This window comes from Streptopelia decaocto, assembly GCF_964273445.1.
Source record: "Streptopelia decaocto genome assembly, chromosome: 6".
Lineage (NCBI taxonomy): Eukaryota > Metazoa > Chordata > Aves > Columbiformes > Columbidae > Streptopelia > Streptopelia decaocto.
Genome location: NC_138660.1, coordinates 28300091 through 28313542, shown reverse-complemented (window position 1 = coordinate 28313542; position 13452 = coordinate 28300091). Strand labels below are relative to the sequence as shown.

At 40.7% G+C, this 13452-nt stretch overlaps 1 protein-coding gene across 9 annotated transcripts in view; it reads left to right on the top strand.

Moving 5' to 3' along the window:
- The window catches only part of HYCC2 (hyccin PI4KA lipid kinase complex subunit 2), a 57755-nt gene that overhangs the window by 21886 nt on the left and 22417 nt on the right, over positions 1-13452 (top strand). For 7 of the 9 annotated variants that reach the window (XR_014184439.1, XM_082056463.1, XM_082056465.1 and 4 more), the window contains 4 exons: positions 3717-3819; positions 5509-5587; positions 6614-6715; positions 12668-12847. Coding sequence is in view for 8 of the 9 variants with exons in the window: in XM_082056463.1 (XP_081912589.1) it covers positions 5537-5587; positions 6614-6715; positions 12668-12847 (333 nt within the window). In the remaining variant the exon portion in view is untranslated. Of the gene's footprint in view, positions 1-3550; positions 3635-3716; positions 3820-5508; positions 5588-6613; positions 6716-12667; positions 12848-13452 lie in introns of those variants that run through there. The other 2 variants (XM_082056461.1, XM_082056462.1) reach the window with 2 other exon arrangements.

The window sequence follows — 13452 nt, the reverse complement described above, 5'->3', positions numbered from 1 at the left end:
TGAAGTGCTGGAGCGGGTCCAGAGAAGAGCAACAAGACTGGGGAAGGGACTTGAGCATAAGACCTATGGGGAGAGGCTGAGGGAGCTGGGCTTGTTTAGTCTGGAGAAGAGGAGGCTTAGAGGTGAGCTCAGCACTCTCTAGAACTACCTGAAGGGCAGTTCTAGCCAGGTGGGGATTGGGCTCTTCTCCCAGGCATCAGCAATAGGAAAGGGGCCATGGGCTTCAACTCTGCCAGGGGAAATTGAGGCTGGAGATTAGAAAGCAATTCTGTGCAGAGAGAGTGGTCAGGCATTGGAATGGCTGCCCAGGGAGGTGCTGGACTCACCGGCCCTGGAGGTTTGTAAACTGAGATTGGCCGTGGCACTTAGTGCCATGATCTAGTCAATGGACTGGAGTTGGACCAAGGGTTGGACTTGATCTCTGAGGGCTTTTCCAACCCAGTCGATTCTGTGATTCTTGTTAAGACAGTCCAGGTTTTAATTGCAAAATGTTATAGTCTTTGACATAAAAATATATAATATTGTCATTCATCATGCAGCTGGGACCCAATTACATTATATACGTCATGATATTTAGTATGTAATGGCAAAAAAAAGAGGAACTCGTTCTTGAAGTGCATTTATGTGACCTCCCTGTGGATTTTGAAGCCAGTATAGAATCCTGGCTTCTTTAAAACAAGCAAAAAACCCAAATATAATACAAACCACCAACAAAAAAACCTCTGCGTACTCGAACAGTCATATCTGCGTAAATGTCAACAGTCATTAATATCTAATGAGGAGCGCTTCTTTTCTTAATCCTAACTGTGACAGTTGGTACATGCGTAGAGGGAGTGCTGTTGGCTCTGATTATTTGGGTAATCATTTTGCTATTGCAAATTGACCTTGGCTAGTGGTTTAAATGCAGACTGGTAAATAGTATTTAGTCAGCATGTTTTTACTCTAAATGGAACTGAAAAACATGCTCTTTGAGAGAAGTTGATTAAACTCTTTTTCATGTCTATTACTGTAGGAGTCAGGAGTTCTTGAGCAGTTATCTGGGTTTTATGTTTCGTTGTTCCAATGGTATATTACTGTAATACGTTTTATTTCAGACTGATATTTTCAGACAATAATATAGAGAATGGTGAATTATAGGAAAGCTATCTTTAAAATGGGAATCTAACATAATCTCATGGTATTTCAGTCTCTTGGTAACTTAATTTTCATTTCAGTACATTTAATTATTACAGTTAGTAATAACTAAATTTCTGTTATTATGGCTCCTACACGTTATTAGATCTTTTGAAACATAGTAGAAAAAATAATGAGGTCTTTATAAAATAAACATGAGAAATCTTTTTACATTCCCTGTATTTTGTTTGCTTTGGAAGAAACATGAACACTCTGGAAGTGAAATTCAATACTTTTAGTTCAGGCTGCTTCAACTCGGAATAAATATGCACGGGACTTAATGCAGTTGAACCAGTTTATTTTAGAGACACACCCACATGGTGCTTGAGAGAAATCCTTCCCCCTTTCCCCCCTTCCCCCCTTCCCACCGGCCTCACTGTCTTGCCTCTCTGGACTAGTCCTTACAAATGTTTTAATATCCAGGCCGATAATTTGAAAGGGAAAGATGATTTGTCCTAAACTCCATCTAGTAATTGTAGCTGAAATAGGTGTGAGTGTTAAGGAAGTTCCTTTTCCCCAGGTTTCCTGCAACAGAGACTCGGGCATGGATTCCAGAAGTTCTTCTGAAATAAATGATTTACCAAGGCCCAGCACAGAGCAGCTCGAGCTGGTGCCTCCTGAGGAGGGACCCTCAGCAGCACAAACCTGGGGCAATGACGCCCCCCAGTCCAAGCCCCCAGCACCGAGCGGCACTCGGAGCCAGTTGCAAAATGCGCGGCTGGGTTCTCCCTGTTCTCCATTGCATCTCTGTGTTGTTGTCAGGTGGGCCGGCAAGTAAAGTTCTGACATTCAGTTGTTATTTTGCACCCACAGCTGGAGAAAACAAGTTCTTGGTAATGGCCAAAACATTCTTCTGGTCCGTCTTCTGTCAGACCCGTTCTGGCCCTTCACTTATCTCCAGGGCCGCAGCTCCTGGATCTTCCAGCTTGGAGACTCTGAAGCCTTTTTATTTAATGAAGCAGAAAGTTCAGAGGTTCACAGCTTGCAGAAGTTATGCTGAGCACACTGACTTATGCTGAGTGAGTTCTATATACATATAAGCAGTTTCTAAACAAGTTCTATGAGAAGCAGTATAGCCAGTAATTCCATAAGCTAAGGCAGTCTATTCCCTACCAGTGGGCTGCTTCTGTGTTGATATAGCAGAGCTATATGCGTACATCCTTTCAAAGCCACATGAGCAAAGCAAGATAAGGTACTTTTCCTCCTGGGATATACTTCATATTATTGGTCTTTAATGTACACCCCATCAAAAACATTCTGGAAGTGTCAGAACAACTAGTTGTATTTATATAAGCAACCACACAAAGCAACAGTGTATTTGGCATTTGTGATTTAGCGTAGCAGCAACACTGGGATCTCCATGGCGTTTGCAGGGAGGCATTTGAATCATTCTTGCGACTCTTGGTGGTTTTGTCATTTCTTTAGATATGTTAAGCTAAATCCTGACTTAGGAGAATTGCTGGTTATTCAGTTCATTGGTTTCACTTGTTTGCAGTATTCTCTGAGCTACCACGTTTTTCCTGTCCTGATGCATGTGTTTCTTGATAACCTTGTGCGTTTCCTTATTTCTGCAACAATTAGCTTGCGTAATCTTCTCCTTGTGGTCTTGCTCTGAATTGTTGGGCAAAGAACACTTAATATATACGACTTAATCTACTTATAATACACAGTAGTATTTGGTGCTCAGTGGAGCTTTATCAAATACCCGTTTTGCTTTCTTGTTGGAGCTGTGTTGTGGTTTCATACATATTGCTGGGGTGTAAAGAGAAGGGGGATTTGTTTTTAAGCATAATTCCTGGGTTTGTATCTTTGGTTTTGATACTCGGGACAGTGGGGTAGGTACAACTGAACCTACAGGCAGCAAGTGTAATAGCTGGGAGCTGTTTGGGACCCCATGGTATATCTGGAGAGCAGTGGATATCAGATACCGTGTTGGGATGTAAAGGTTATTTCTACCATGTTGTATTATAACACTCGGGAAACTTCTAGAAGTCCTGAATCCGCTCATAGACCTGATATTCTGTCTTGGAGATGCATGCCTGATAATGACAAGAGGCAACTGACAAGAACTTAAATGCATAAATTTGTCTTTTGGTTCTCCTGTGTGTGTTTACAAATCTGTATGTAATCAGTTAGCAATTTTGGCTTTGTGAGGAATATGTATTAAGAGCAGTGAGAGTAAGGAAGAGCCTTTAATATATTCGATTTCAGAAGTATATGTTCTCCAAAGGTGGAGTATTGATCCAGCCCACTTTTTATAAAGGTACCTCCCTTTTCCTTTCCTCTTGCACCTTTCTTGCGCTGTTCTTTGTAAGAAAGAGTGCTTCCGTTTTCTGTTCCTGGGGACTGCGGGTACATCGGAGTTTGCCATGCAGGTGACAAGCAAATTGAATGACAGATTGCTTTGTTACTGAAGGACCCAGATGTGCTTTAGTGGATTTGATAAACTTCACATTTTAAGGTCAAAAAATATATACATTACTGCTTGCTTTACTCTGTTTCTCCTTACTTTGTGATCATCAGAGTTTCTTTTCACCTTTCAGCAAAAGGGGCAGCACTTGAAGGCTTGACAAATGCATCTCAGGTTGAAAAACTGCTGCATTCCTCCTCCTCTTCCTCCTTTAGAAAACTGACTTCTTTAAAGAGGTAAACGTTACACTTTCTGTAGAAGCATGTTGGGTTTGCTTATGTCTCTTTGTGTGTGTGGTGGTGTGTGGTGGTGGTGGTTGTTTTTCCCGGGCAAAGTGAACTAAATCTCAACTTTTGTAGCGTGTCCTGTGGTGTTTTAAGTTCGCTTCTCCCCCCATCTCATTCTGCTGACTGGTCCCTGTCTGTTTCCCCGCCAGTTGAATAGGGTGTCTGTGGAATCCTTTGTCTGCAGAGATCTCCTTAGTTGCGTCATTTTATATTTTCAAAACACATCCGAAAGAAAATTGTAAAAAGTCAATAATTCACTTCATGTTTACCTGCCATTTCCTTAAAAATTTTACAACAAAATCTGCAAATAGTAGCACTTCGTATATTATTGACGCTTGTATGAAGTTGACGAGCATAAGGGTTTGTGGGATTAAAGACGCTCGTTGCATTCTTCAGCTTGTTTTCATCTGCTTGTGAAAGTGTTTCTTTCTTTCCCCCATCCTGGGCTAAGGCTGAAAGAACTTCAGAAATAGTTGATTGTATTGAAGGAAATAATATTAGAAAAAAAAGGGCTTTGGAGCTGTTGTGTGTTTTTAGGAAAAATGTGGTAAAGAAATATGACAGTGTGTGACAGCTTCATTGCATAGAATTGTTATATAGCAGTATCAACTTAAAAAAAGAGAGGAAGGAAAGATTGACCAAAGTATCTCTTGAAGTACCACATCCCTTCACAGGTTTTCTGTTGCTTGTTTCTGTTCAGGTAGCTGTTAACCTGTTAGCCTGTCAAAAATAAACATTTGAAACATTAACTGTCTGCGTAACGTCTACCTCTTACATTTTACTCTCTCCTTCATCCATTACTTTTGAGGTCACTGTTCCCTGGTTTTATTCTCTAGTATTAGGCTACAGCTTTGTTTCACTTCATCAGATTTGTCTGGGACCTTAATGACTTCCAGGTGTTGCCAACCTGTTCTGAGGTCACACAGAGACAAAATGACCCTTGTTGCTTTTTAAGCATCAAGCACAGGTGTCTGATCCTTGTGTTTTCAACATTCCTGCTATTGCCTTGAGAATTACATTTGTGAGAACTCAAAAGACGTTACAATGACTATTGTATATAAATGGAATATAGCAACAGTTGTCCTTGTGAATTTTTGTTTCTGAGAATTCCAACATGTTTTTAGAAGAACTAAATCTTGCCATTTGAACAAGAAGTCTCCAAATTCTTGAAGAGCAAAGCTTAAGGAGTTAAGTTTGCTTATTAGGCTTTCTAATGACTGGTTTTATGAAACTGTTTTACTTGGGGCTGGACCTGCAGCTGTCATTCCAAGGTCTCACATTATTTGTTCCATGATGCTCTTTACTTTGTTCCACTTGTCTTTTGTTTGTACTATATTTGGTAAGGGAGCAAGAATGGGGTGATGTGTTTGTCTTAAATAATGTACAGTTTGGCCTGAAGCACCGAATCCTTCTTTTTCCTCCTCCCCATTGGTGTGAAGTACTTTGGACTAAAAGTCTAAAGAGAACAGTTTAATCCTTGTTAGAAAATGGGACCAGTTGTCCAAAATGCAACTTTTCCTGTGGTTTGCGGTTACATAGTTCTACTGAAATTATACCAACAGCTTTTCATTGTGGTCGGATTTTATAAAACTAAGTTTTGCTGTCAGAACACATTTAACTTCTTTTTTCTTCTCTCAGGTAAGAGGGAAGCAAAAGAAGGAAGAAAATGCTGGGATCCGAACGAGGCGTCGTGGAGGAATGGCTGTCAGAGTTCAAGGTGAGCTGAGAAGATGAGTGGGAGCTCTGCCGCTGGCTTTATGCCGCACATCGATTTCTTTCATCGTCCAATACGTAACATTTTAAATACTTACTACTTGATCTTTCAACTTGTTAAAATGCACGAAGCATGTGAAGGTCTATGTAAATGAGCCAGCTGGTACCTAATACACAATGCATATTGTTTATGACTGTAGAGCATAACACTGCTATAGCAATGTTTTCTTAAAGCATGTATTTCTATGTAGATCAGGCTGATAGAATTTAAGTAACAGCTTGATAACACTGCCCAAATTTCTTATTTGGCAACTTTTCATTTAAAAAAAATGAGTAGAAATGTTTGGAGTTTGAAAAAATATTAAAGAAAAATATTTGCTTGGATTTTTTTCCCTATGATCTGCATAAAATTGGTTTGTCATGAAGAACTGTAGGATTTTTAAGCTTTTTTGCATGTTAATAATCACGCTGAGTGAAATACAGGATAACACATAAGCAAGAAATCGGATGCGATGACTGATATGAAATGAAAATGAAGAATTAGCAATTTCTCACGTCATGGATGATACACAATAAGTCATTCCATGCTGTTGTTGGAAATTTGTTGGGAGCCAAGGATGCAAAATCCACAGGCCTGGTTGCTTGGGGGGACTCCAGGCTCTCGACGCTTGTGCTGGATTATCCCCACCTCTGAAAGAATTGGAGGGGATTTGGTAAAAACGTTGAAAAGTGCCTGTTAAACACAGGATATCAAGAAAGAGAGTCCTCGAATCAAGCTGGAGCAAATGATTTTGTGAAAGATAAATCTGAAACTGCTTTTGGATTTAACCCTGAAAGTTGGTATGTGCACCAAATGCTGTTCATGCGGAACTTGCACTCAATGAACTAGGTTACAAGTCTGAAAATGTACTGAACTTCAGGCGTTTTTCTTGATTTTTGGGGACGAGACTGAATCCTTTTGTGGAGATCTTTTAATACTTGGAAGCATTAGATTTATCAGGGTATGCTTTTTGTTTTTTTTTTTCTTTAGGCATTACCTGAAACACAAATTTCCAGCTATGCAGCTACATTGCACAGAAAAAAACCACTGGTACCAGCTCTTTATAAGGTCATTCAAGACCCAAATAATGAGGTAGGAGACTTTTAAAAATATTTTTGTTCACATACTTAATATCTTCTACAACTAAAACTAGAGCAACTGAGACGTGCAGAGGAAGGTTGTTCAGTTCTTTCTAATGTAGTCTAACACGGGTATCATCCCTGTTTTCACTCCTGTTTGTTGACAGTTACTTTAAAGCCTTTCTGGTAAGATACAACCTCATCTGCTTCCAGAAATACAGCTGAAGCTTTCCGCTAGATTTTACTTGCTGCAGCTGCTCTTACACTTGGTTTGGCATGAGGTTTATTGGTTTTTTCCCCCCAGAAAGCACCTTTCAGTCAGAACAGAGCAGGCTGTACGGTGAAACTCAGTCAGACCAGTGTGCTTCTCACCTGGTGGCTTATTACAGTGACGGAATCCATTTATTAAATCCTATTAAAATAACCAGATCTTCTTGTGCTTATAGTAGTATCATGTGTGTGTAATTTGGTTTATACTGCTGTAAACAAGAGCAGAATCAGGGCCCTAAAATTTATCAATACACACAATGAAAACATAGCTTGTGCTTGTACGTAATTCATTTTGCAAATGATGTTAAACTGAGCTTTTTATTCATTGGCTTCTGCTATGAGCATTTCTGGGCAAGCGTGTGAAATATAACTTCTGAATTAATTGTGCAAGCGTACCGTTCTCTGCTGTGTGAGCTGCTTTAGATAAACTACTTCAAAATATTTGATTTATCATCTGTGATCTCCTGTATATTAATAAATTCAATGGCAAGTGTACACGGCAAGGAAGTTCTTTATTTTCCTGAGCGCAGCTCAGCTGCTTCAGGAAGCTGAATGCTTGGTTGAGCCTGAAGGAGATTGCATAATGCTCATGCATCATAGCTGTCAACTTCATTTCAGTGTTACAAATAACTTGCAGAGTGACCTTTTTCTTTGTACTGAAGCTGCCATTAGTCTCTCTCCAACCTGAAGCTTGCTGCTATTGTATTTGTTGCATTTGTGTGTGTGTGTGCACTTGGAAAAATGCAACAGCTTTGCTTTGCTTTGAGAATAAGCATTTGATGTATTTTTGTTTTAATGATGCAGATTTGCAAAAAGAGTATCTTCTTAAGGGAGTGACAGTAATCCTATGTTATTGCACACTGATGCTTGTCAAATATTATTCTTTGGAGCTGCGGTTGTTGTTTGGTCTTGATTCTGGTATCAAGTGTAAGACAAGTGATCGCAGGCTGCGGGCTGGCGAAGTTCAGGTTCAGCTTGCTGAGGCAGTGTGTGTTTCCATGTTGCGCTTCTTCCAAACTTATTTGCCTGTGAGTCAATTTGTTACTTTGCATAATTCTGTGCTAATATTTGGCTCGAAGCGAGAGGTTTTTAAAATATGCTTTGTAGGGCATGATTTGTTAGAAGGATAACTGATATTGCTTATGAAGATAAAGCTTATGTGATAGATGGTTATAAAAATGTACTGGTTGAATTCTTAAACTTGATGGACAAGTAACTTTTTTTTAGTACAGCTTAAGCATGCAGTTGACCTGTTTTTAAAACTGCCTGAAAGGGGCAAACTGCTCACGGCAAACATTAATTTATCCAGAATCACATCATTGTAGCTTGCGAAGACCAGTGTTATTGAGTTAACCTGGTACCACCATGGAACCAACTGAGGTGTTTTTCCATGAACTGTGCAGTTCAATACAGTTGTTACTCTTTACCCTTCAGGAAACCCCTTGACTTTTTGACTATTGAGAAGATAATGACTGGAACAGAAAGTTGCATGACGAGTAGAGAGTGATATTGCTCATAAAGAGCTTATTTAACTGAATAATGTATTGATTTTTTTTTTTTTTGCATAATATTTGAATTCTAAAGAAAAGTGCTTTTGAAGTATTGTTTTTTTCAGATAGTTTTTTAATTTTGGGCGTTGGTTTATGGTTGTAGATACAAATGCTCTATGGATTTTCAATTAATGCAGTACTGAAATGGAAATGTTGAATATTCATGTGGGGCTACTTCGGTTTAACTTGGAAAGCTCAGCCTTGAAACAAGATGAGATCACCTTTGCAATGCCAAGCACTGTCCAGACTTCTCAAACAATAACTAATTTCAGCCGTTCTGTTGTAGTTAAGCCTAAAGTGAGCACATTGTTTTCTACCACAATTGAATTCTTCAAGAAGACAAGCTTTCCCAGTCTTTGGCATGCATTTTATAATGCATTACATTTAACTTCAAGGTATGGCTCTGAAGATTTGGCAAACTTGTAAAATAAGCCAAATGGAAGCTCTTCATCAGCTTCCTTAGTGCAACGAGTCTGCATCTCTGTGGGGTGTGAGAATGAACTGCAAATTAGATTACTGTCGCTGAAGCCAGTAAAAATGTTGTTTGTAATTGTTTGTGATGCCAGTTGCTGTTCATGCCAATAGCAAAGCTCTTTTAATGTCGGGTTTTAGTCTGTCAGAAAAGATACAGTTCCAAGAGATGTTTTCCTTTGGGATTTTGGCTGGCTTCTGTGCTACTCAGTTTCCTTTGACTTTGGACTGAAGGGTCTTTGGAATTGAAGTGTGTGTGAGTTCATGCACCCACTTCCTCCAATGTCTTCTCAGTATTTATATTCAGAGAATTCTCCAAAAAGACAGACAATGAGGATGCAAGGAATACCTTTATTCTTTCTTATAGTGTCAAGCGTTGTGTTTCCAGGTGAGAGACAATTGTTCTGTGCTTTGATAGGAAAAACTTGGATGCCTTTGAAAATATTAGTTGTAGCGTCTTCATGGTGGCAGCTTTTCCTTGCGGCCTAAACCTCCGAACGCACCAAAAGCACGACGGTAGTTGCTACAACCAGCTTTGAGGTTTTCACCCCGGTAATTTGCAGTTGTTCAAGTACAACTGATATGACAACTAAGAGAAATGAGGAGTGTTGATGTGCGTGCAGCACCGTGCCTGGATATCGCCTGGAACTTTCTAGGGAGCATGAGTGCACATAAAAGACTAATTTTGTAAAAATTTCATTTGAAATAAAGTAAACTCAGTAACTGCTCTGGTTGAGTCTCATCTGACTTTAGCTGAACTAAATTATTATTTTCTGCTGTTTTTAATGGGACTTGGATTAAACTGGCTAACTTTGAATAGGAAACAGCTTAGGGCTGCTGTCATCTCTAATCTGATGAAGTGTTATTCATAGCGATGCTGCTGTATATATCTACTTTCTGATCATTTCTTGGCTTTGCTTGCACCTGTTATCTCCTTGCAGATACGCTTGTATTTGTTGTTTCCAGAGATTTCTTCTTTACGCTAGCTTCTTGCTCTTATTTTCTTTAAAAGCAAGCCTACAAGTTTATTCAGTCATCTCCAAATTATTTATTACCCACGTTTTTGTTTGAACATCCGAAATGCAGTAGGCCTTTCATAAAACAAGGATATCGTTCTGTCTCTGAGGATTTGAACATTTGCTGTAGCAGATGGTTTAGTAATTAGCGTCGCTTTGAGATAGGAGTTTTTACTAAGTAAATATTAATTAAGAAAGAATCCACTTATGCATCTTTTGAATATAAAGTGCTATATATATGAAATACTGGAATTATATATGAAATACTGGAATAAATATGCCAGATAATATATGTTCGACTTATTTTACGTGCGTGGCTTTTAAAAACCTGCGTTCTGCAGACGACTGGTCTCAGCGCTGTCGCTGTGGGGCTCCTTCCCTCCCTGGGTATGTTTCTCCTGCAAACCCAGCCTGTTCCCTCAGAGTCGCGAGCCTGCCCAGCAGAAGCCGCGTTACACAAGGGACTGAGAGCACAGCCTTGGAGAAGGAGACATTTGGCCACGAGCAAAGTTTTGGGTTACATAGATGTCACATTCCGGCTTATGTAATCGGCGGCTTGAAAAAATGGTGTGCTTCACTGAGCAGAACAGCGCGTGTTCGGAATGGAAGGAATGGGTTCACCCTTTCTTGGGTGATGCTGTCAGAACACGGCTATCTCAATGGAAAATCCCGTCAAATTCACGTTTCGTGTATGGCTTATACCAGAGTACAATATGTAAGTCTAAATATGTGGGTGTGAAGTTGTACAGTCACGCAGATATACGGCGTTGCGCGTTTATCAAAGGTTCACGCTAATCGCTTGTAGGGATGATAGCAAGGCGCTTCTTCAGAGTTTTGTAAGGATGGGTGGTTCACACCAAGGCACAACGCATCTCCATACAGCACAGCAAAAGAGAATTCCACGGGAAATTCTGGGTGCTTAACATTCTGATGAATAGATGAATGAAAGAAGAATGCATCCGAGTCTGTGAAACATGCTGCTAATGCTCTCAAAGTGCTGAGCTGCGTGGCCCTGGGAACACGTGTGTACCGAAAGTGGAGTCATATCTGAGTCATATGTGTCTTATCTGCTCTTCTGCTCTGCACTGATATTCTGCCTTTTTGTCTCAGCTGCTATTGCGTTGGCCCAATGTATGGTTTTTATTACTCTAAAGAAATTAGATGTATAAGGTTTAATATTATTGTGTATATATTGGAGAGCTGCATTAAGCATGTACAGTTCGAAAGAAGACTTATTCAAGGTTCTGGCCTCTCTCTTCTGACTCTGTGACTTTTCTATGTGAATACAGACACTTTAGGTTACAGGGATGCCTCCCTCTTTTGGGACGTTGAAGCCCATCAGTATTTTCCTTAGGGCAGATCATCCCATTTCTTAGAATGCAATACTAGATATTGGTCAGAGACCTTACCAGAATTCCTCTTGGATTTTTTTGGTTGTTTTTGACTTTGTTATTAAAAACCTGATTCGTCATGGGAAAGAGGGACAGAGTTTGACATGGTTCTTTTTCTTCCGGTTCATTAACAGTTCTGTTGGTGCATCTGAACTATTGGTTTGGCACTGCAGACTCTTAAAATGGCAGGTTTTTCTTAGGCTTATATCACACTGACTTGATAAGGGCCTTTTTTGGTTCTTGTATTGAAACCCAAGGGCAGCTCAAGCTGGAAACATCAGTTTGCATTGTAATGAACAAATGCACACTGCTTGGATGTGAGACTAAAAAGCTGTAGGTAAGAAATTCATTCATATTTCTGTCAATAGACTTGTCAGTAGCAGCTGATCTTTAACCTTTGTACTCTTTTAAGCTTACAACTGCACCATTAATGTTTTATGATGCATGTAGTTCAAGCCTCATGTCTGTCATATGTCTTGAATTAGTACCTGAATACAAAGCAAATCTCATAGTGACAGTTCCCAAAGCTCGGGCTGCAGGGAGGCCACGACTTGCTGTGCTGTGGCCCAGCAGCCCTCGGGTCTGTTCTTACAGGAATGCACGTACCGTCTGCATTCATTCCCTTTCTTGCCCCCAAGAAATGTTGTTTTTACTGGCTGCGGTGGCTGCATGATACAGCCTCTCTATTTTCTATGTCATTCTCCCTTCTTAGAGAATCACAGAATCCCAGAATGTGAGGGGTTGGAAAGGCCCTGGAAAGCTCATCCAGTGCAATCCCCCCATGGAGCAGGAACACCCAGATGAGGTTACACAGGAAGGTGTCCAGGCGGGTTGGAATGTCTGCAGAGAAGGAGACTCCACAACCCCCTGGGCAGCCTGGGCCAGACTCTGCCACCCTCACCAGGAAGAAGTTTCTTCTCATATTTAAGAGGAACCTCCTGTGTTCCAGTTTGTACCCATTGCCCCTTGTCCTGTCACTGGTTGTCACCAGAAGAGCCTGGCTCCATCCTCCTGACACTCCCCCTTTCCATATTGATCCCCAGGAATGAGTCCCCCCCCAGTCTCCTCTTGTCCAGCTCCAGAGCCCCAGCTCCCTCAGCGTTTCCTCACACGGGAGATGCTCCACTCCCTTCAGCATCTTGGTGGCTGCGCTGGACTCTCTGCAGCAGTTCCCTGTCCTGCTGGAACTGAGGGGCCACAACTGGACACAAGATTCCAGATGCAGTCTCACAGTATTTCATTAATTAGCCTGTTTGCCTTTCCACAGCTCCTGGAGCCTGTTTGCCACCAGCTCTTTGAACTTTACCGTAGTTCTGAAGTTCGGCTCAAGAGGTTCACGCTGCAGTTCTTGCCGGAGCTGATCTGGGTGTATCTGCGGCTGACGGCCAGCAGGGACAGGCAGAGCAATGGCTGCATCGAGGCGCTGCTGCTCGGCATTTACAACCTGGTGAGTGGGGTGGGTTTGCGTCACTGACCGCCAGGAATAAAGGAGATGATTGAAACAGCATATTTAAAATGATAATACGCTTACGTGACGACATATTTAATCTGGAGAAAAGCATAATGTAATGAAGGTTTAGTAAGAACGTGTTTTCAAAAATGTACTTCATAGTAATCTTTTGGGACAAACACTTTAACTAAGACAGGATCACCTCATGGGCATTCCTGAACTGTTATATATATTTCATAAGGAAATAAAGTAATGTTGAAAAATACAACTTTCTGTCAGGCCAATATGCTTGGTCAGTCTGTCCGTCCTCTGAATGTGCCTTTTTAAGGGTGATTTGCAGCCGAAACCGCTCTGTGTGCTCACACTTGGATACACGTGTGCATTTGAGGCAGACAGTTGTCTGCAGTGGAACTGTCATTTTAAGAATAGGTAAAAGTAACTGCAGATGATTAAGTTCGACTGTTGGATATAAAAGTACTTTTTTATATGCTTACCTTAGCCTGGAGATGTTTACTCTTGTAGTGTTATGAGTCTGTTCAATAAATTTAGCAATACTGCCAAGATAGGCATTCTTTGGTGGGTGTTTCTGTGTTACAGGACTT